This window comes from Podarcis tiliguerta (genome assembly GCF_965153285.1).
Source record: "Podarcis tiliguerta genome assembly, chromosome: 7".
Lineage (NCBI taxonomy): Eukaryota > Metazoa > Chordata > Lepidosauria > Squamata > Lacertidae > Podarcis > Podarcis tiliguerta.
The window spans coordinates 83,288,419-83,310,518 of record NC_139540.1 but is presented as its reverse complement, the minus strand read 5'-3'; the positions used below and the strand labels follow the sequence as shown (position 1 = coordinate 83,310,518).

The 22,100-nt window shown below is 47.0% G+C and overlaps 2 protein-coding genes across 2 annotated transcripts in view; both read left to right on the top strand.

The window, feature by feature from the left end:
- The window catches only part of PCDH1 (protocadherin 1), a 192,083-nt gene that overhangs the window by 62,039 nt on the left and 107,944 nt on the right, over window positions 1-22,100 (top strand). The gene's annotated exons all lie outside the window — the stretch shown is intronic.
- Window positions 3,244-3,642, top strand: LOC310682054 (small nuclear ribonucleoprotein Sm D3-like; the record flags this gene model as incomplete). The annotated part of the gene is given in 3 exon segments (XM_083450299.1): window positions 3,244-3,450; window positions 3,453-3,473; window positions 3,476-3,642. Coding segments are annotated over 3 exon segments (363 nt in total). The 5' UTR covers window positions 3,244-3,275.

Sequence of the window (22,100 nt, the reverse complement as noted above, 5' to 3'; positions counted from 1 at the left end):
GGACGGAACCCTGAGGCACCCCACAAGTGAGGGCCCAGGGGTCTGAACACTCATCCCCCACCACCACTTTCTGAACACGGCCCAGGAGGAAGGAGCGAAACCACTGTATAACAGTGCCCCCAGCTCCCAGCCCCTCTAGACGGTCCAGAAGGATGTTATGGTCGATTGTATCAAAGGCCGCTGAGAGATCCAGCAGAACCAGGAAACAACTCTCACCTTTGTCCCTAGCTCGCCGGAGATCATCAACCAGCGCGACCAAGGCAGTTTCAGTCCCATGGTGAGGCCTGAATCCCGATTGGAAGGGATCCAAATGGTCCGCATCCTCCAGGCGTGCCTGGAGTTGTTCAGCAACCACGCGCTCAATCACCTTGCCCAAGAATGGAAGATTTGAGACTGGGCGATAGTTGGCCATACTGGCCGGGTCTAAAGATGGTTTTTTAAGAAGCGGTTTAATGACCGCCTCTTTCAGCGGATCTGGGAATGTTCCCTCACAGAGGGAAGCATTCACCACCCCGCAGAGACCATCGCCCAGCCCTTCCCGGCTTGCTTTTATTAGCCAGGATGGGCAAGGATCAAGGAGACAGGTGGTTGGTTTCACGCGTCCAAGCAGCCTGTCCACATCCTCGGGGGTAACGGATTGAAATTGATTCCATGCAACTTGACCAGACAGAGCTCTAGCACTCTCCCGCCCTGGCCCTGCTCCCACGGTGGTGTCTAGCTCCTTCCGAATATGAGTGATTTTATCTGCAAAAAACTTTGCAAAATCGTTGCAGGAGATCTTGGGGTCTTTACAAGGCCCCGGTGGTAAAGGTGGTTCCGTTAAATTGCGAACCACCTGAAAGAGTCTCCTGCTACTATTTTCTGCAGATGCAATAGAGGCGGTGAAGAAAGTCTTCTTCGCCGTCGCTATCGCCACTTGGTAGGCTCGACGTTGAGCTCTAACCTGTGTCCGGTCAGATTCGGAGTGAGTTTTCTGCCACCGACGCTCTAACCGTCTCAACGATTGTTTCATCGTCCTCAGCTCCGAAGAAAACCACGGGGCTGTTCGGGCTCCATGCAATCGGAGAGGGCGCTTCGGAGCCAGACAGTCGATAGCCCTGGTTAACTCCGCATTCCAGCGGGCCACCAGGGAATCAGCTGAAAGGCCATCAACATGGGCTAAAGCATCCCCTACCACTCTCTGGAAACCATTTGGATCCATTAAGTGGCGGGGGCGGACCATCCGAATTGGTCCCACCTCCCTGCAGAGGGGAAGGGTCGCGGAGAAGTCCAGTTGCACCAGGAAGTGATCTGACCATGGCACTTCTTTTGTTTCACTTTTACTTAGTGTCAGATCACCCACGTCGCTAGAGGTGAACACCAGGTCTAAGGCATGTCCATGACTATGAGTTGGGCCAAACTTATTCAGGGACAGCCCCATGGAGGCCATGCTTTCCACGAAGTCCCGAGCAGCCCCTTGTAAGGTCGTGTCGGCATGGATGTTAAAATCCCCTAGGACAACCAAACTAGGTGTCTCCAGGAGAAAATCCGCCACGACCTGAAGCAGCTCGGACAGGGAATCCTTGGTGCTGCGGGGAGGTCGGTACACCAAAAGGAATCCTGTACTGCCCCTATTGCCCAACTTCCAGAACATGCACTCAGAGAGCTGGATCTTCCCAGTAGGACGCCTGGTGCAAGCTAGTGACTTCCTAAAAATCACTGCAACCCCCCCTCCCCGCCCACATGACCTGGGTTGCTGTGCGTAAGAGAAACCTGGTGGGCAAGCAGCGGCAAGGACAGGCCCATCTGCTTCCTCCAACCAGGTCTCTGTCACACATGCCAGGTCAAATCCTCCATCCACAATCAAGTCGTGGATGGCAGTGGTTTTATTCATCATTGACCTGGCATTGCACAGCAACACTTTCAGGTCATGTGGGTTTCCCCTGTTGATTCCAGTATCCATCCGGTCAAGGCCAGACCCGGAGGCAGGGATAGTCTTCAAACAACGACTAAACCTGCCTCCTCGGTAATGACATGGTCTGGTCTTAGCGTAACTCCGCCTCCTGCCCATGATCACCGAGATCGGATGTCCCAGTGCTTTCCCCCCTGTGAAACTTGTCCCAGCCATTGTGTTGGCTGGGGAGCCGCTCCCAGGCAGCCCTGATCCCACCCCTTAAAAACAAAACACAAACTATACAGAACCAATAAAACAACAACAAAAGGAACAGAACAATTGTACTAAAATTAATCCCCAACCAACTATCCATCCCACCCCCAACAAAGAAAAAAAGAAAAAAAGGAATAAAAATTTAAATTGCCACCGACTGCTTGAGGACATTTTAAAGCACATTGACCACCTGGAACAGGGAAGCAATGGCAGAACACTTCCCACACTTCCCCAAAAGTTTGTTCCAGATAAGGGCCAGGGCCACGCCCCCTGGGCCAGTTGGAGAAGGCCCTGGAAGGGAGCAGGCCCTGCAGTCCTCACCCAGCCGATGGTCCGAGGCTTTCCTGCAGCAGGAGTCCCTTTATAGCCGGGAGAGAGGGCCTGGGCCACGCCCCCTGGGCCAGTTGGAGAAGTCCCTGGAAGGGAGCAGGCCCTGCAGTCCTCACCCAGCCGATGGTCCGAGGCTTTCCTGCAGCAGGAGTCCCTTTATAGCCGGGAGAGAGGGCCTGGGCCATGCCCCCTGGGAGGCAGAGTGCACGTCCTCCTTCTGAGGAGCAGGTATGAAGCATGGGAATGAGAAGATTGCAAACAGTACTGGGATGGCATCAGTCTTCGGTATACATTGGGATCTTCAGAGCCTTCAAGTATTTAAACCATGGGTAGGCAAACTAAGGCCCAGGGGCCAGATGTGGCCCAATCACCTTCTCAATCCGGCCCACGGACGGTCCGGGAATCAGTGTTTTTTTACATGAGTAGAATGTGTCCTTTTATTTAAAACGCATCTCTGGGTTATTTGTGGGGCATAGGAATTCTTTCTCTCCCCCCCCCTTCAAAATATTGTCTGGCCCCCACAAGGTCTGAGGGACAGTGGACCGGCCCCCCTACTGAAAAAGTTTTCTGACCCCTGATTTAAACCTTTCAAAACATAGAAACCTTTGGAAATCTGGTATATAAACCAAAAGCTGAAAGGCCTGAAGAAATAACAGGAAAGAGAAGCCCATTATTACATCAAGAAGTTTATGATGCAGAGGCATGTTGCATGCTGCGACACCAGTGGGCATGGAAATGAAGGCATGCCGTTGCGGAGAGTTGGGAGCGCCTGGTGGTTTGAACATGCCCGGCTTCAGTCATGTCTATCGGAGTGGCAATTCAAGTCCTGCATGAAGCAGAGAGTCATATTGCGACCTGTGAGACGAATACTGAAGCAGTGTACTGGGGAAAGCTCACTGAGGCCAAGGACAACATGAATGGCCAAATGTCTAACATCACAGTGACCTACAGAGATGGGCGTGTGGCGCGACTAGAGAAGTGTACATTCGGGGAAGCAAATCCGGTTCCTCGTCTTGCCAAAGATGCTGAAAAATGTGTCAATGCTGAAAAGTATGAAGAAAAAAACTGGGGCTCTGGGGCCGAAATGGGGCAAACCAGCTATCCTGAATGCCCAGGTAGCTGCCAGAGGAAGAGAGCGTGGCAACATCTTCCAGAAGTGGTGGTAACGTGGGATGCAGCCTTTTCTCAATGAATTGACAACTGTTCTTGTGGAATGTGGTGCTGGTGGTGGGCTTTTGTGTTCTTCAATAAATGTGTTTCTCGCAAAAAGGAAGTTTATGATGCAACAGTTACAACAGTACAGTGGTTAATGTTTGATGCTTTATTATGCTTTTATATGTGTTGGAAGCCATCCAGGGTGGCTGGGGCAACCCGGCCAGATGGGCAGGGTATAAATAATAAAAGTATTATTGTAGTTGTTGCTGCTGCTGTTGCTGCTGTTACAGTTGGGTCTGTGCATGTCCATTATAATAACGTGGGGGGTCAAAAGGTTTTTTCTAGGGTTTCCAGAGGTTTAGAGCTGCTAACAGCTGCTATTTAACATCTGTATAAAGCTGTTGGGAGGGGTCATTAGGAGCTTTTTGAGTACGGTGTCATTGGCACACTGCTCTTTTTCTCCATATCACCTGAATCAGGAGAGGGTGTGAAAGTTCTAGATCAGTATGAATGTTAGAAGAATACTGGAATGAAGTTATATGGTTTTAGCAGAAGTGTTATTAAGAATTATACAAAAATTTATTGTTAATGGGCTAAAGTGGAAAATTTAAAGTTAAACTGTGTTAAGATAAATTATAGAACAAAAATTGAGAAAGAGGGAAAGGATTTGCTGAACCAGCTAATTTGAACTAGAATACAAAAAAGGGAGGCGCGAGGAAGTCGAGGAAACAAGCAAATGAAAGATAAAGATATGAAATTTGGATGTGTTTTTAAATGTTTTTGTTTTTTCTTGTTTTGTTGTACTGTTTTTTCTTTCTATTTTTGATGTATTGTTTGTTAAATTTTTTACTGTCTTTTCTTTTCTTTTTTTTACCCTTTTTATTTCTGTAACTATTAAACATCTAATAAATATTACTTTTTTTAAAAAAAGTTCTAGATCAGTTTCTGAATGTCATGGTGGATTGTATGAGGGCTAAAAACTGTGTTTGAATCCAGGGAAGAGGCTCTTTGGGTAGGTGCAATGTGCTTTATGTGGGTTGCCCTTGGACCTGGTTTGGAAGCTCCAGCTGGTGGCCACGATGCTGGAAAGACACCATTGTGAAAGCATCTGCACTGGCTGCTCATCTACTATGGAGCCTGCATTAATGTACAAACCCCAAAAAAAACTTAGATCCAGGGAACCTTAGGTGCCATCCCATGAGATGCAGGTGGCGCTGAGCCTCTTGTGCTTGCCAATCGGAAGGTCAGCGGTTCAAATCCCTGCGGCGGAGTGAGCTCCCGTTGCTCAGTCCCAGCTCCTGCCAACCTAGCTTTTTGAAAGCATACCAGTGCAAGTAGATAAATAGGTACAGCTGCGGTGGGAAGGTAAATGGCATTTCCATGCACTCTGGTTTCCGTCACGGTGTTCCGTTGTGCCAGACGCGGTTTAGTCATGCCAACCACATGACCCAGAAAGCTGTCTGCAGACAAACGCCAACTCCCTCGGCCTGAAAGCGAGATGAGCGCCGGAACCCTAGTCGCCTTTGACTTAATCTGCAGGAGGATCATTGGTTGTCCCCAACTGGCAAGGCTCATCTGACAACAGCAAGAAGCTGCGAGTTTCGTGTCACTGGCCCAGTCCTGTGGGATGCTCTGCCAATATAGATTCAGCAGGTACCTTCTGTTTCAACCTTTAAATGTCTGCTGAAAACTTTCTATGCTGCCAGGCTTATGCAAGCAAAAATAAATAAAATCTTTCCATAATGGTTAGTTGATGGCCTTTGATTTTAAATCTTTGCATGTTTTTATTATATAAGGATATTGTTGTAAACTTTTGATTTTTTTATGATACAGCTGTATATAAATATTTTTTATAAATAAATATTACAAACTTGTAAGGATAAAAAGATGAGAGGAAACATGTATACTACTCTGAATTATCTGGGGAAATATAAGGATTTAAATGTAAGAGTACATTTATTTCAGCTTTCAGCTTTTTTCTGTTTGCCATTCTGAGCTTCAGTCTACAAGCTTCTCATTCTTTTTCTGAAATTAGGGATAATAACAACCTTGAAGTGGAAAGGGCAATATGGTGAATACTGCATTTGAAAGGCCATCCATTTATTTCCAGGAGAGCATCAGTAATTTCAGATCCCTCGATTTTTTTCCATGGAGCTCAGATTCTAAAAACCACAAATGGCTGTAACTAACAGCTGTTGCCCACATTAACAGAAGGAAAGGGTAGAATCCTGAACTGTGCCTCTTCAGACTGCAGCAAGGGAGGGGGTCGTGTATTCTTGTTTTCAGTGCCCATCATGTTAAACAAAACCAACACATCCCTGAATCTAACAAACTAGTTCATCAGTGAGATATCTTTAGCATAGCTCTCACTATACTGTGCTAATTTACTGCATGCAAAGAAACTCATTCTAAGCTGTACAGCGGTACCTCGGGTTAAGTACTTAATTCGTTCTGGAGGTCCGTTCTTAACTTGAAACTGTTCTTAACCTGAAGCACCACTTTAGCTAATGGGGCCTCCCACTGCCGCCGCACTGCCGGAGCCCAATTTCTGTTCTTATCCTGAAGCAAAGTTCTTAACCTGAAGCACTATTTCTGGGCTAGTGGATATGTAACCTGAAGCGTATGTAACCTGAAGCGTATGTAACCCGAGGTACCACTGTACTCAGAAATACCACAGTTGAGGCTAGTCCACTAGATGCACTGGGACATGACTCTGGTAAGCATTCTCTCAGAAAGGAATTTGTCCAGCCAGTTCAACAATGGGACCTTCCCAATGGATTGCTGGATCCAGGTCTCCAGGAATTGTAGGAGATGCAGGCCTAACATTCCCCCTCTCCAGCTCACAACATGTAAGTTCCTCCCAAGAATTCTGGGAATTAATTTGCTAAGGACACTGGGAACTGTGAGGATTAAACTACAGTTCCCAAGACTTGGGGGGGGGGGGGAGTCGTATGTTTTAAGCATTATGTATGATGTGCAGTCTATACTGCTGTGGCCAGAGGTCCCTCCCATCCATCTCCAGGCAGGAAAAAGGTGAAAAAATGCATTTTACTAGAACGGCAGACTCCTAGCACGTTTGCAGGTTCCCTTCCCTTCCCCCTGATGAGAATGCAGCAAACCAGGATACAGGAATTAGCACACAGATGGACATCAATTTTTTATCTGCCCTGAATTGTCTGACATTCAGTTTCCTTGGATGTCCACGAGTTCCAGTGCTGTGAGAGAGGGAGAAAAAACCTTTCTCTACCCACTCTCTCCCGTCAATGCCTAATTTTATAAACATCCGTCCTGTTGCCTCTTGCGCACTTTCCCCTAAAAGTCCCAAACGTTGCAGCCGTTCTTCATACGGCACTTGCTCCATCAACTTGATCATGTGAGGCTACCAGTACCAGTGGGACGTGGGTGGCGCTGTGGGTTAAACCACAGAGCCTAGGGCTTGCCAATCAGAAGGTCGGCGGTTTGAATCCCCGTGACGGGGTGAGCTCCCATTGCTCAGTCCCTGCTCCTGCCAACCTAGCAGTTCGAAAGCACGTCAAAGTGCAAGTAGATAAGTAGGTACCACTCCAGCCGGAAGGTAAACGGCGTTTCCATGCGCTGCTCTGGTTCGCCAGAAGCTGTTTAGTCATGCTGGCCTCATGACCTGGAAGCTGTACGCTGGCTCCCTCGGCCAATAAAGTGAGATGAGCGCCACAACCCCAGAGTCGGTCACGACTGGGCCTAATGGTCAGGGGTCCCTTTACCTTTTTACCAGTACATAGTATTCCAAATGCGGTCACACCATAGATTTGTATAATGGCATTATGATATTGGCAGTTTCTTTGTCCATTCCTTTCCTAATGATCCCCAGCATGGAATATGCCTTTTTCATGGCCACCGCACACTGGGGGTTGACATCGTCATCAAGCTATCTATTGTGATCGCAAGGTCTCACATATGTGAAATTAACAGTTTCTGCAACCCAACACTTTACTTTTTTAAAACAAAAAATTGAATTGGATTTGTCATTCTCACACTCATTCCCTCTGTTTTGAGAGGCTCTTTTAGAGTTCTTCACAATCTGGTTTTAACAACTATGAACAATTTAGCTTCCTCAGTGAACTTGGCCACCTCGCTGCTCACTCCTAACTCGAGATCGTTTATGACAGGAGACAGGCGAGGAGGAAAGAGGTAAAGGAGAAACAGCCATGACACAATGTGGTTTTGGACGCATCACTCGTGACCCCCCAAACTGGACACAGCCCTTTTGCCAAACAATTTAGGACATTCCTAATTTTTGCCCTCCTAGGTAAGGCAGGCATCAGAAACAGAAAGCTTGGGCAAGGAGGGCAAGGGGGTAATTGTTTCCCTGGATGAGACATAATCCCCCAATTCACAGGTTTAGTTTTTAAAACAAAAAACGAAATTTGATGTTTGTAGAACCTGAGTTATATGAGGCAAAACATACAGGCACATTTCTCACCCTTTTTTTGTTGGAAAAACTAGCTTGCTCCCACCTTACAATGTTTTCAGCCAATGAATGAAGTCAAAGCAATGACTGACATTTAGGAAAGCAGATCATCTGTATAAATCTTTTGCCTTAAGGAAAGCAGATCATCTAGCCAATTAGACAACTAGGTATAATTGTCTAGAGAAGGAACTTCCTGGTTCTTTTTCTTTTTTCCTTTTTTTGCATTTTCTGCTGGTCTTCCCTCGTGGAGGAGTGATTACAGGCACATAACTCAGGTATGCAGGATTTTAGTGTAACTGTTTGGAAAGTAGTGAGTTGACTCAAAAACAAAAGGTAGAAGCTAAGACAGGAGTTCATTATCTTTCCAGCTTAGGATTTATTTCATGCAAAGACATTTTTAAAATTACTCTGCTAATGCCAGTGCAGATAAAATCCATCATTATGCTCATACTGCAGGGCTGGAACTGAGAGAGTATGGGTTCCATTAGCTGTGCAAAAGTAATCCAGCATCGTTAAACCCATTTTTCTGGGGGGAGGTGGGTTAGAGTGCGTGTGTGTGTGCGTGGTGAACATTAAGAAAAAATATCATGTCAGTGATCAGCATAAAAAACAATAAAATTGCAACCACAAAACAAAACACACATCACAAATCAGTAGTTTAGATAAATACATCAACATAGCTGGAAAACGCTGCAGGAAAATCCTGGGTGAGCAGGTCAGCTTTACACAGGCTTCTGAATGCCGATACTGTAGGCACCTGCCAGATGATCACTGGAACCACATCCCAAAGGGCAGGTGCTGCCAGGGCTGTCTTAAGCATATCCGGCGCCATGGTGCACAGCGCCCCACACCCACCCCATTTCCCAGAGTTTTTTAGGGAGGACGGCGCTGCCAGCAGGGCTGGAGGAGGCAGGCACGGTGCTGCTTTGGTGCAGCATGGCGGAGGCGGGCGAGGGCGGTGAGCTGATGCCAGGAGGCGCTGCGTCCAGCCTCCTCCTCTTCCCTGGCACCCTCCAGAACTTGGCGCCCTGGCACCCCGTGCCACTAGCCTCTATGGGTAAGACGGCCCTGGGTGCTGCCACACTTAATTGACATAAGAAGAACCGCAGGAGCATAGGGACTGCTCAGGCTGTCTCTGCCAAGAATTCAAGTGCCCAGGCTGATCCAGAGGCTGTAAAAGGTGTTTCTCTTATATTTTTCACTTCCAGCCCCCACATGCCTCCCAAATTATTTTTACCCATCTCCTATCATTTCTCCTCCCTTTCTCCTTGTTCACCTCATTCAATCTTCCCAAATTGCCAGTTTCTTTCACCCTTCCTCCCCGGTCCTTTTACATTCACTTTTTTCTCCTCTTGTCTCTTACTCCCTTTCTTTCTATTCCCCATTTGTTTGCTTCAATAATAATAATAATAGTTCACATGTTCCTCACTTTCTAATTTCCCTCAACGTTCCCCTCCCTCTCCACCCAAACTTCCATCTCCTGATCCCCTTTGCTCTACATGCCTGGAGTTGCTGGTGCCTAAACTTGTCCAACCAAAAGGATATGGGCAGGCTGGAAAGTGAAGAGGCCCTGGGTAGGTTGTGGCACTGAGACCCACCTAAAAGTGGCCCAACGGTGGGTCCTAGCAGACTGTTTGGGGGGAAACTGCTCTAGTTTCAATCCTGGTTATGTTTAGTCTAAAAATGGATCTTAGCTAGTAAGCTGGGAAAGAGCTACTGTCCTGGGGTAGCTGGTCTGAGCAGATGGCAGTCGGCTGAGTTGACCTACAGCCTGACACTGTATAAGGAGAGTACATAGGAAGGAGATGGAATTGTGAGCAGAGATGCAATCGTGTCTCACTGTAAAGCGGTGATATAGCACATCTTTGTCGTGAGAAGCTCTCTATCATGCATCCCTGGCAAGCTCGACAAAGTGGCAGAGGTGGTGTTGTGGAGGAGGGAGCAGTCAACAGACTTTTATTTTTAAAAATTAAAGGAATGTTCAGTAGCTGGAAATGCAAGAATCTGCATTTGGTGAGGTTTATTAGAAGCTTCACGATAGAGAGGTGCTCCCTTTGTGCTGCCATAGCAGCCATTCCAAAGCTCTTTGAGGTGGCTACACATTTGCACATCAAAAGGAGGAGCTGAAAACATTTTGCAGGGGAAAGCTACTGTCTCTGTACTGTGTTCCCTTCCCAAGTGATCATCCTTGCTCTTAGCGATATGGTCAGATGGCATCTGCCGGCACTTAACTTGATGGGACCATATTGTCTGGTGGATCACATGGGCTATCTCCATGCTGATGCCAGCGCCGTTGTCATCATTGTCCTCAAGAGGTGCAACACTGATCAGAGGGGCAAACCCCCATGATAATCCCAAAGAAAGACTCCTGGATACAGCTGTTACCATGGCAACATGGTTCTCCACCAAGCTAATGCATTTTTTCATTGACATCAGCGCTCCACTGATATTTGAGAATCTGGTCTTTGTCCTTCGACACTGCCATAATCTGGCTACCTAGCAGGTGTTTCTGCTGGAGGTGTGCTGTTCAGTGACCAGAAAGACCATGACATCAAAGACATTCAGCGCCGTGCACCTTCTCACATCACAGTACTGCCACACTGTGTGACATAGCAATGCCATGACATGCTTTCTGCCATGCACCTATAAAAGAGAGGCATTGTTTAAGCAAGCTCATGCAGAAGTCGCCTCACACAGCAAATGTGTTGGTTTTCATAGTGGGTGAAATCTTGATCAATGCTGCTTTGTGGGTGAATGGGGCACAACTTTCTGTAGGCAGGGTGATTTGGCCCCCTGCCACTCCAGCTATAAGCTCTTTGCAGCACAGCTTCTGCGCCTTCTTTTCTCTCTAAAAAACCTAGCATACACTTCAGGGTGTTACAAAATGAAAAACCATAATAATAAAAGCAAGAGGGGAACTCTCCAGGCACGAGGATTGCTAGATGCATGTTTATGTGCCACCGGAACCAGAGGAGGGCCATTGCTTGCTTTTCTCTGCTTTTAAATACAGTCCCCACTTAAAACCAGCTTTTGTTCCAAGCTTTGCTAGGGAATGCAGGCTTAGGCAAGGTTCAGGTAAGATGGAACAGGTATAATTCTGTGTGACATTGACAGAAATGTATCACGGGAGTCACTGTAGGAGGACACCAATGGCCTGGCCAGGTTTGCTTGTTTTAATTTCCAGCATGGGTAGTCATCTTAGCCAGAAAAATAACAAATGTAGCATCTGAACCATACACTTAAAGAACTTTGTGGACCAGAGTTCATAAGAAATGTGCTGGTCTCAGTGGCGTAGCGTGGGTTGTCAGCACCCGGGGCAAGGCAAGTAATTTGCACCCCCTAACCCGTGGATTTGCGCCCCCAACCCCCAGATGTTGCGCCCGGTGCGGCCGGCCCCCCCTGCACCCCCCACGCTACGCCACTGGCTGGTGCTATAAGGTGCTATAGCTCTCTGTGCTGTCTCTGTTTCAGTTATCTGTCTCATTAATTAACTGGTCAGTTTCCCTTTGACTTGAAGGCTCAGGTGTTTGAGCACACTGCCAGAATTTGAAGCCACTAGACCCCTACCTCACTTTCTACAGGATTCATTTTATCATTATTAACATCTCTGCCCACAGCTATGTTGGACTTCAGTAATTTGTTGGATGTTGTCATAGTAACAACAGCAGTTTCCTATTGCATGTTGGATTCTGGCTCAGCATGTATTTCTGCATTTCCCCCAAAAAAGGCATGCTGTGGAATCTGTCTCCTATACAATCTTGCTTTCTCCTAGCCTCTGTTAGAGATACTCTGTCATATATTAATTATATGTGTACAGGTTAGATGCATTGTGTGGGTATCAACTGACACCTGAAAGGCCTACGTTTATGTCAGGGCATTAGCTATCTCGCTTTCTTGCTTCCAGCATTTAGGTGTTGCCTTCATGCTTTGCTGGTGAACTTCCTGAATGGTCACTGTTGGAAGCAGAGTGAAGGTTTAGATGGAGACACCTTGGTCTAATCCTTGGCAGTGATGAGCTGAGGTTGGGAGCTCCTGGCACACCTCCCACATAACCCACTGCAAATTCAGCAAGATGTGCTTGGCAGAAAGGGGCTCTGAAGGCATGCTAACCATGCAACACCTGTTGCTTTAAGAATCCCTTTACCTGGTTCCAATGACAATGATCTCCATTCTTTGAGTTCCTTCCTGTTACATCCTAAGCATACCTGCAGCTCCACATATCCTGTTGAACAGGAAGAGATGAGAAAGATCACCCCAGTTATAAAGGTAAAGGTAAAGGGACCCTGACCATTAGGTCCAGTCATGACCAACTCTGGGGTTGCGGCGCTCATCTCACTTTACTGGCCAAGGGAGCTGGCGTACAGCTTCCGGGTCATGTGGCCAGCATGACTAAGCCACTTCTGGCAAACCAGAGCAGTGCACGGAATCGCCATTTACCTTCCCGCTGGAGTGGTACCTATTTATCTACTTGCACTTTGACCTGCTTTCGAACTGCTAGGTTGGCAGGAGCAGGGACCGAGCAACGGGAGCTCACCCCATCAAGAGGATTCGAACCGCCGACCTTCTGATCGGCAAGTCCTAGGCCCTGTGGTTTAACCCACAGCGCCACCTGCAAAGGTGCTAATCGCAGACCTTCTGTTTAAATTCTGGATGATGGCGCAGTCAGAAATAATCCAAAGATCCCTGTCTCCTGTATTAGGAGAAAGTTTGCATACAAATGCATATGTTAGTGAAAATACCAAACAAACTTGAATTATATTAGTGGAAATGGCATGCAAAAATGTGTACATTAATCAAAACTGGTTTGAATCTGGCTGAAAATGTTCGGCTTTTTACCCTCTGAACTCGACACACTTTGCTGCAGCAGCTGCATGTTGACTGCCACAAGACTGCCGTAATTACAGTTTGCATCCTCTGCCTGCCCGCCTGCCTTTGGATTCAGTCCCTCAGTTCTGACCACGTAATTTTTGTCATTCTTTCAATGCTGTACCTCAGCTCTGAACCTAAAACATTTTGCTCCTCCTGCACAGTCTGCTTAGAAACGATTTAAAACTGCTTAGAAGCCTTTGGGGCAAGTGTGCAGTATATAAATAAATATATCAACTTGGTTGGCTTTCATCTTTCTCGAGAGACAACGGTGTGTGCCTCTGAGGGTGAAGTCAAAACGCCAAGGAATCACAGCACCTGCTGTGGCTGCAGAGACGGGTAACTCAGAACTGCTCATAACCACGTTGTTTTTGCTCCATTAGCAGTTCCCAAGTGACATCTCCAGGCCACAAACCTGGGCCGTATGTATGGAGGTCCGGGCTTGCCTAGACAAGACCCACCTCTCTGCCTCGCTGATGTGGTCCAAAGGAGAGCAGGGCTATAGTTTGGCACCAGCTTGCCTGCAGGAGTTTCCGGAAGGAGGCATACAAGGCATCATCCAACCATCTTAGGGACTCCACTCTGGATTTGTATAGGGCTTGTTCCTTAGCCTTTTCTTCTCCCAAAGATACCTCGGAAGGCAGCAGAGGTTTAGCACCAGAGTTTTCCTTCTCCTCGGTCAACCTTCCCAGGTTGAGGACCCCCATTCGCCCCTCACTTCCCTCTACAGCATGTGCAGAATTCTTGATCGCTGGACCTGCTGCTGGTCTTGTCTGCTAGTCCACTGGACCCTGTCTTTGCATGCAGGAGAAGACCCTAACTCATGGAGGGTTTGAGACCCATCGGCTCCCCTCACCTTGTTTTAGCTAGCTAGTCAAAGCCGTTTCCCAGGATGTAGCCACTGTTGCTTGCTGATAGCTACTAAGAGCCACAGATGAGCACTGAGTGAAGGTTGGGGTCCAAATGTGGACAAACTACCCTGGAAGGAACATGAGATGTTGCCCACCAGAGGTACTACCTCTCCCCTAACACCACACGCACCCCAAATATATCAACAAGTAAGCAGTAATCCAGGGACTGAGCTTGCCTGGCAAGGGTGTTTCAGTTCGACGTCCTACTTGCCAGCCTTTGCCAAGGTGATGTGGTTGGGTCTGCTGGTTACCATGGTGGACATGAAGGCATATAATAACAGTGGTCAGCAAACTTTTTCAGCAGAGAGCCAGTCCACTGTCCCTCAGACCTTGTGGGGGGCCGGAATATATTTTGAAGGGGGGGAAATGAACAAATTCCTATGCCCCACAAATAACCCAGAGATGCATTTTAAATAAAAGCACATATTCTACTCATGTAAAAAAACGCTGATTCCCAGACCGTCCGTGGGCTGGATTTAGAAGGCGATTGGGCCGCACCCGGCCCCCAGGCCTTAGGCTGCCTACCCCTGGCATATAAGCATCTGACATTCACACTTTGATCCACTGGAAAGGGAACAGCACTTTCTCCTCACTTCTCCTCACTCAGATGGAAATACAGTGGTACTTCGGGTTAAGTACTGAATTCGTTCCAGAGGTCCGTACTTAACCTGAAACTGTTCTTAACCTGAAGCACCACTTTAGCTAATGGGGCCTCCTGCTGCTGCCGCGCCGCCGGAGCCCGATTTCTGTTCTTATCCTGAAGCAAAGTTCTTAACCTGAAGCACTATTTCTGGGTTAGCGGAGTGTGTAACCTGAAGCGTATGTAACCTGAAACGTATATAACCCGAGGTACCACTGTACCACACCTCAACCCTGCAACATTGTCCTCTATGGAAAAGCTGGCAGGCAGATAATTTTTAAGACCAATAGCCATTTTATAGCTGTCTATAATGTGCTGAAATAGACTCCCCTGCTCTTTGCAGGACAGGAGGCTGAGATTATTTTGTAATTGCAGTAGGCAGGGCAATGCTGCTACGAATGGCTCCTTAGCGCACATCTGCGTGTTTGTGTTTAGACTGGTTTGCCTGTTCATGGCTTTGATCCCTAGGCAAATGCAGCCATCCCAAATGCAAAGAACCCGGCCTCTGAAGCCTCATTAGCATGGGCTCTTCTGGCAACCAATCGAAGTGCAGGAACGGCCAACTGAGGCTACCCATACAATGATTATGTAAAATTACTGCCAGTCCAGCTCTTAAGTCAGTCAGAGTGCAGGTGGGGAAGTATGCAATTGGGAAATGAATATGCCATTACGGAGCCACAGCTACCCTCCTTGCATCCTGTAATTCCGTTTAACTAACAGGCTGTGGCTTTGTAAAGACATTTGATTATGGTGCTTAACCCTGCAGCCAGCAAAGTGAAACACCTACATGTTTAAATAACTTGAATAAACTCACAGTCAGTGGGGATTACTCACTCCAGTAAAGTTGCTGCCACTTGTGATGTGTACAGTGCAAAGATGTACGGCTGGGGGGGGGGGGAATCCTCTCCTAGTTCCAACATTCCCTTTAACACCCACCCAGGAAGAGACTGCACTTCCAGGGCCCAGTAATCAGAGTGTCTGTTCTGCTTCCCTCCAGAGGCAAATTAGAGGGCTCTCTGTGCAACTCAGGGCATCTTCTCCCAGGGATAGAACATTTCTGAGCAGCCATTCTGTGTTTATCAGCAGGGGAAAGCTTTTGCCTTTTGAAAATGGCTCTTTCTTCTGCAGTTTAATCATCGCAGCTTTTATTTCTTTTGTTTACTCAGCTAAGAATGAAAATACACAGTCGCCTCCTATGGTGCCATTAAAATGTAGATGGGAAGAAGAACTTGATATTTCTTTTAGCGACAAACAATGGGCAAAAGGGTCTCTGAGAAATTACACCCATTCTTTAAGTAGCAGCATTTGGAGGGATGCAGCATAAATAGCTCAACTGGAGAGTTTCACTTGTATAAGAATTAGATAAAGCAAAAAAACAAAAAACAAAAAGATGATACTAACTGGAGCACTTGCTTTGCCTTCTCCAGGCAGAGGGGTGGAAAGCCTGGCGTCTTGAACAGCTAAGAGTGAGCTATTGGTTGATTTGTTTGTTTGTTTGTTTGTTTGTTGGACTTGTTACCTGCCCTTCACTGTGAGGTCCCAGGTCGAATTACAACAAATAGAACATACAGTTTTAAAACACATAAACCCATTCCGAAATGGAACAGAGCAATATAAATTCCATAACGGAGGCAGTTCACACATATGAAACTCCATCTCTTAACTATCAAAGGCCAAGATGAGTCTTCAGCACATGATGAAAATTGCAGGATGAGAGAAGCAGATGCCAGAGGGAGGGAGAGAGATAGAGAGGACACAGAGCCCTTTGTGCGGCTGCCATTCCCTGCACTTCTGAGGTTAGCAGAATTTCCAAGAAGGATCCCTTCTGTGGATCTTCACACCCGATTAGGTCAGTAGGTTTGGGGACCAGGGGCAACAAGGGGGGGGCATGGGGCCAAGGCCCTCCTAAATTTCCATATCAAAGGGCCAGGGGCCCCCAAACTTCTTTGCACACCACGGGGCGTCCACATGTACATCATCACGCCCCACAGTGTGCCTGTGTGACATCAGCATGCCACAGGGTGCACTGACATCATGCACGCATGCTGAGCACATGGCGTCCTGAGCACATGGAGCACTGATGTCATGTGGCCCTGGGACCCCTGGGGGCAAGGGGGCGCAAATGACAGGGACAGTTTTTTGGATATTTGGGGCTTCAGATAATTTAGGGCAGGCTTCCTCAACCTCTGCCCTCCAGATACTTTTGGTCTACAACTCCCATGATCCCTAGCTAGCAGGACCAGTGGTCAGGGATGATGGGAATTGTAGTCTCAAAACATCTGGAGGGCCGAGGTTGAGGAAGCCTGATTTAGGGCTTTAAATGCTAATGTGAGCACCTTGAATTGAGCCCAGAAATTAAGTGACGCTTCCCTCCCCCCTGGGACAGTCTCCCGCCCACAAGTGTGCAAGTTCATAGAGAGATATATATAAAAATCCTTGCCTGTGGAAAAGTAGCTTTTCATAAAGAAGGCTTAAGCCTAGCCATTTCCCCAACTTGCTGTTTTGTTCACATATGGATTGTTTTGCAGGGGTAACGTTTTCAAATAAACAGCCCCACACCTGCAGTCAAAGTAATAAAACTCAGGCAGAGCTTTACTACTTGATTCTGCTGATTGTATAACGTGGCTCTAGGGTCAAACTACACATAATGCTAAATGAATCCTATAATTGGGCTTCTCTGTTTCTCTGTCTCTCTCTTAAGTCAGCGTGGCTGTGAGGGCAGGGGTGACCTGGAACAGAACTGGGGAGGGAGAGTTTAACTTTTCTCCATTGCACCATTTTCCTGCTGAAAATCCACCCTGGAGCCACTTGGGGAAGATTTCAGCGGAAAAATCAGGCAGGGTTTACAGTCTACTATCCCCTGTAGCTGCTGTGAGTTGAAAAAGAGAGAAAGAGAAATAAACAAAGAATTCTGTTTCTGGGATCCAAAATCATGTTTAGGGTGCAATCCTAAATGTACAATACAGTGGTACCTCGGGTTACATACACTTCAAGTTACATACGCTTCAGGTTACACACTCCGCTAACCCAGAAATAGTGCTTCAGGTTAAGAACTTTGCTTCAGCATAAGAACAGAAATCGGGCTCCGGCGGCGCGGAGGCAGCAGGAGACCCCATTAGCTAAAGTGATGCTTCAGGTTCAGAACAGTTTCAGGTTAAGAACGGACCTCCAGAACGAATTAAGAACTTAACCCGAGGTACCACTGTAGGGGGGAAGTAGTGGAGCTTATTCCTGAATAAACAGTCTTCTGTTAATGTCACATGTAGTTTGACCTTTTGTCTCAAGGCAATAAACTGGGCAAGTTAATCCAGTGGAAATGCATTTTGTTCAATTTGATATTCCACCATAATCTACCATCCCAAACAATTATCAAGTTCTCCTTTTTGTCACAGTGCCATTGTCCAAATCATAATAGACAGTTCTCAAAGGGGATTCCCCTTTCTTGCACTTCCAGCGTACGGATTACTACTGCTAGTAGTACTACTATTACTGTTACTACTACTACTATATTTATTTATATCCTGCCTTTTTCCCTGACAGGGTCTCAGGGTGGCTTACAGATAAAATAAGAACAGCTAAAAACATTGCAAAAGAAATCATTAAAAACAATTATTGCTAGAATTAAAACTATTAATATACAACATCTATTAAAAACATACAGATAATCACAACAAAGGCAGCATGGTGCCTGTCCCCTCATTTAAAGCAGCCAGGTCCCGAAAGCCTGTTGGAAGAAGAAGGCCTTCACCTGCCAGCGGAAGGACAGCAAGGAGGGAGCCAGTCTGGCTTATCCAGGGAGAGAATTGCAAAGTTGCCTGGGAGCAGTCACTGAGAAGGCCCTCTCCCATGTCTCGGCAAAGCATTCCTGTGAGGGCCCAGAGGCTGAGAGAAGGACTTCCCACCAAGATCTCAGAGCCTGTGCAGGTTCATATGAGGAAATACAGTCTTTCAGCTAACTTGTACCTAAGCCGTGTTGGGTTTTATAAGTTAACAGCAGCACTTTGAGCTGTGCCCATAAACAGCCCGTGGAGCTGTTGTAGCAAGGGTGTTTTATGAATGAGACAATCAAAGTGAGTTTAGTCCAGCTTTTTCTGTTGGGTGACTTTTTGAGAATCTCACATTCTGGCACGAATATGGCGATATACTGCACCAAACTATATCACATGATCACACCGTAGTTGTCCTACAGGTTCATCTGGTTCACAATCACAAATGATCTCTTTGTAGCTTTGAAGCACATCCTTTCCCTCAAACAATTCTGCTGTCCTCCTCCACCTGCTTGCTTTCATAAACAGGAGTGGAGATGGACAAAGAGATTAGCAGAACGATGGATCTCTCTCTCACACACACACACCCCTACCTGTTGCAGAATTGGTATATGTGGACTCCCCGGTTTGCAAGCTATTCACAGAGGCAAACATTACAGCAGTGTGGGTGGTGAATCATTAGTATTAAACCCTCTTCTTAACTAAGGGAACTAAATCATTATCAGTGTTGGGTTGAAAAGAAACCAATCCTTAGGGTGCTCCCACAGCTACGTAAATTTAAATTCCTGTGGGCAATACAACTTCCCACTTGGACTTAATGTTGACCTGCAGCTTGTGAATGCATAGTAAAGAATCGTATGCGCAGGGTCTTGCTTTGGAGGCATTGATTTGTGAGTGCCTATCAATGAATCACATCGGTCACCACAGTCTCCAGCTGCTCCAAAAATGCTGGAACCGTAAGGAAAACGCATAAGGCTTCTCACTTTGTCACACAGAGCCCCAAATTCCCATCTTTGTTGAGTATGCTCACTGGAAATGGCTTCATGTTGGGGGAAGCAGGGGGAAAGAGAGAGTTGCCAACTGAGCTTGCCTTCTCCTCCCAGCCAAAACACAAAATATTGTGTAAAGAAGCTTAATAATGCTACATTGTTCACTGTGGAACTACCCCACAGATGATGGCTTCATTTTATGTTTTATGTTGTTTCAGTTTAAGCCTTCTGCTACATTATATGCAGGGGCATACAAGGGGGTGGGGGGTGGGCCGCCCCATGTGCCACCCGGGGGGCAACAAGATGGCCTGCTGCCTCCCCCCAGCTGTAGAGTGGCTGAGGGCACAAGCGCAGTCAGTATGGGCACCGCTTGCATGGCGTCCGTATGGACTGCTGCTTGCATGTGTTGTCCATATAGTCGTCTGTATGGGCTGCAACACATGCGCAGTCCGTACGGACGTCACGCATGCGCTGCCATGCAGTTTGCCCTGCCCCTTGCCATCCTGCCCCAGGTACCAGAGAGGGTTCCTCCGCCACTAATTATATGTTCTGTTTTAAATATTTTGTGATCATTGTGCACCATACTATGTTTTGGAGCTGTTTTTTAAAAAAAAAAATTAAGCTGCTTTCTTTGCAAAATAAATAATACCCACATTTAAAATAAATACCTGGTTGGGATTACTTATAATTGAGCAAGTAGCACTGCTTGCTGTAGCCAATGCTCCTTCTGCACCGAGACTAAATGCCTTTGAGGGATCCATGCCTCCCTGGGCCCATCTCAGAACCAGACCCCACCCTTCCTTCCATAGGTGGCATCAAATGCTTCTTCCATCTCCTGTTCCTGTTTCAAGAGCATATCAGCTGTTGCCTCTTTACTTCTTATGTTAGGCTCCTTAATGGTAGGCTCCTTTGGGAGGAAGGGTGGGACAGAGATTTAAGAACAGGAACCATCGTGCTCACATTGCTTGTTCGCATTCATCTGCTCTGGAATGTTCTCCTTCAGAACCTGTCCCTGCTTTTTCCAATCTCCATCCCCCAATTAAAGAATCTAAAAAAAATAGCAGTGCTTTGGAGTCGTCTGGTTTTAGCTGGGCCTTCTCAGACTTATTTCCGAAGATTCTGCATTGTGTGAGGCTCAGTGTTTTTCTCCTGATGTTTCCCCTGCTGTGTTCCTCGTACTTCATCCATACCTCCCAATCCTGCTGAGGTGTTTTTCTTCCCCATAGCAAACTGAAGAAGAAGAAGAAGAAGAGGAGGAGGAGGAGTTTGGATTTGATATCCTGTCTTTCACTCCCTTTAAGGAGTCTCAAAGCGGCTAACATTCTCCTTTCCCTTCCTCCCCCACAACAAACACTCTGTGAGGTGAGGGGGGCTGAGAGACTTCAGAGAAATGTGACTGGCCCAAGGTCACCTAGCAGCTGCATGTGGAGGAGCGGAGACGCGAACCCAGTTCACCAGATTACGAGTCCACAGCTCTTAACCACTACACCACACTGGCTCTCTGAGACTGCACTGCCATGGGTGGCTCACCTTAATTCTGGCTGAAAGGGATTCAAATACAGTGGAACCTCGGTTGTTGAACGTAATCCGCTCAACTTCCGAAACGTTTGACAACCGAGGCGCAATGGGCAGTCAGCAATTTTAATAGAGAAAATTGATAAACGTGCCTCAGAAGCCATTCGACTTCTAAGGCGTGTTCAAAAATGGAAGCAATTACTTCTGGGTTTTTGGCGTTTGAAAACCGGAACATTTGGCTTCTGAGATGCTCAGAAACCGAGGTTCCACTGTGCTACATATGAGACTGAGAAAGAAATGATTATTTGGCTGGTCCCTCTATGTCAGGATGCTGTCAGCGCCTCCTGGTTGGTTTCCCAGGAAAGTATAAAGACAAGGAAAAGTTTCTTACCATCCTTTTTTATTTCACTCTTTACAGAGAGAGGCTATAGAACCCAGCCTCTTGGATAATGATATTGCCCTGAGGGAATCTCCACCACCACTCTGTCTCTCCCACTACCTCATTCATCATTCTCATCATGTCCTCTGCAGGTGCTGCTATGTGCCCTCTGTCTTTGAGCTCTTTGCTCTCCTACTTTTAAGGCCCACCAGGTTCTGGGAGATGGGGGGTCTGGAATGCTTTCTAATGACAACGTGTTGTTCTGGCTCTCCCATGATTTCCCAGCTTTCCCCCTCATCTGCCTCTGAGCTGCTACCACCCTCAAACCACTGCTGTAAATCTATACGGTCCTCCTCTTCCTCCTCCCTGGAAGGTTCCGGAGGCGGTCTCCACCCTTCCTCCTCTGCCCGGTCCCTGACACTCTAAAGCTCAAAGGTGAAGTCTGGGTGGATCCCATTCCTTGTGGACCCAGAGGAGTGTTGTTAACAAGAAGTGGTGCTCCAATACACGGTCACAAATGGGATGGCCTCTATCTGCTCTGGGAACCTGATCTCCAACCCCCAGACCCCTCTGTGTGGAATTACTTCCCAGTGGAAACCCTCAGCCTTACATTTTGTTTTCTAATGTAAGGTTACCAGACGTCCTCGTTTCCTGGGGACAGTCCCCGGATTTACAAATCAGTCCTCTGACAAAATCCACTGAATTCGACTGAAGTTGAAAAGTGTCCCCGGATTCATTGGAAGACATCCGGTAACCTTATGGGATGAGGTTTTAAAAAAGGTTTTGAAGGATTGTGCCAGTGATGACATTTACCCATGTTCCTTTGTCCAACTTGCATTCCAGTAGCGTTCCATTTGTTTTTAAAGGAATTCTGCATTCATCTGGCCCCTGGTTTGTTCTTGGCTCTTTGTGGCTCTTTGTGCCGTTCCCCTCCAGGGCTGTCTCTTCTGTGAAA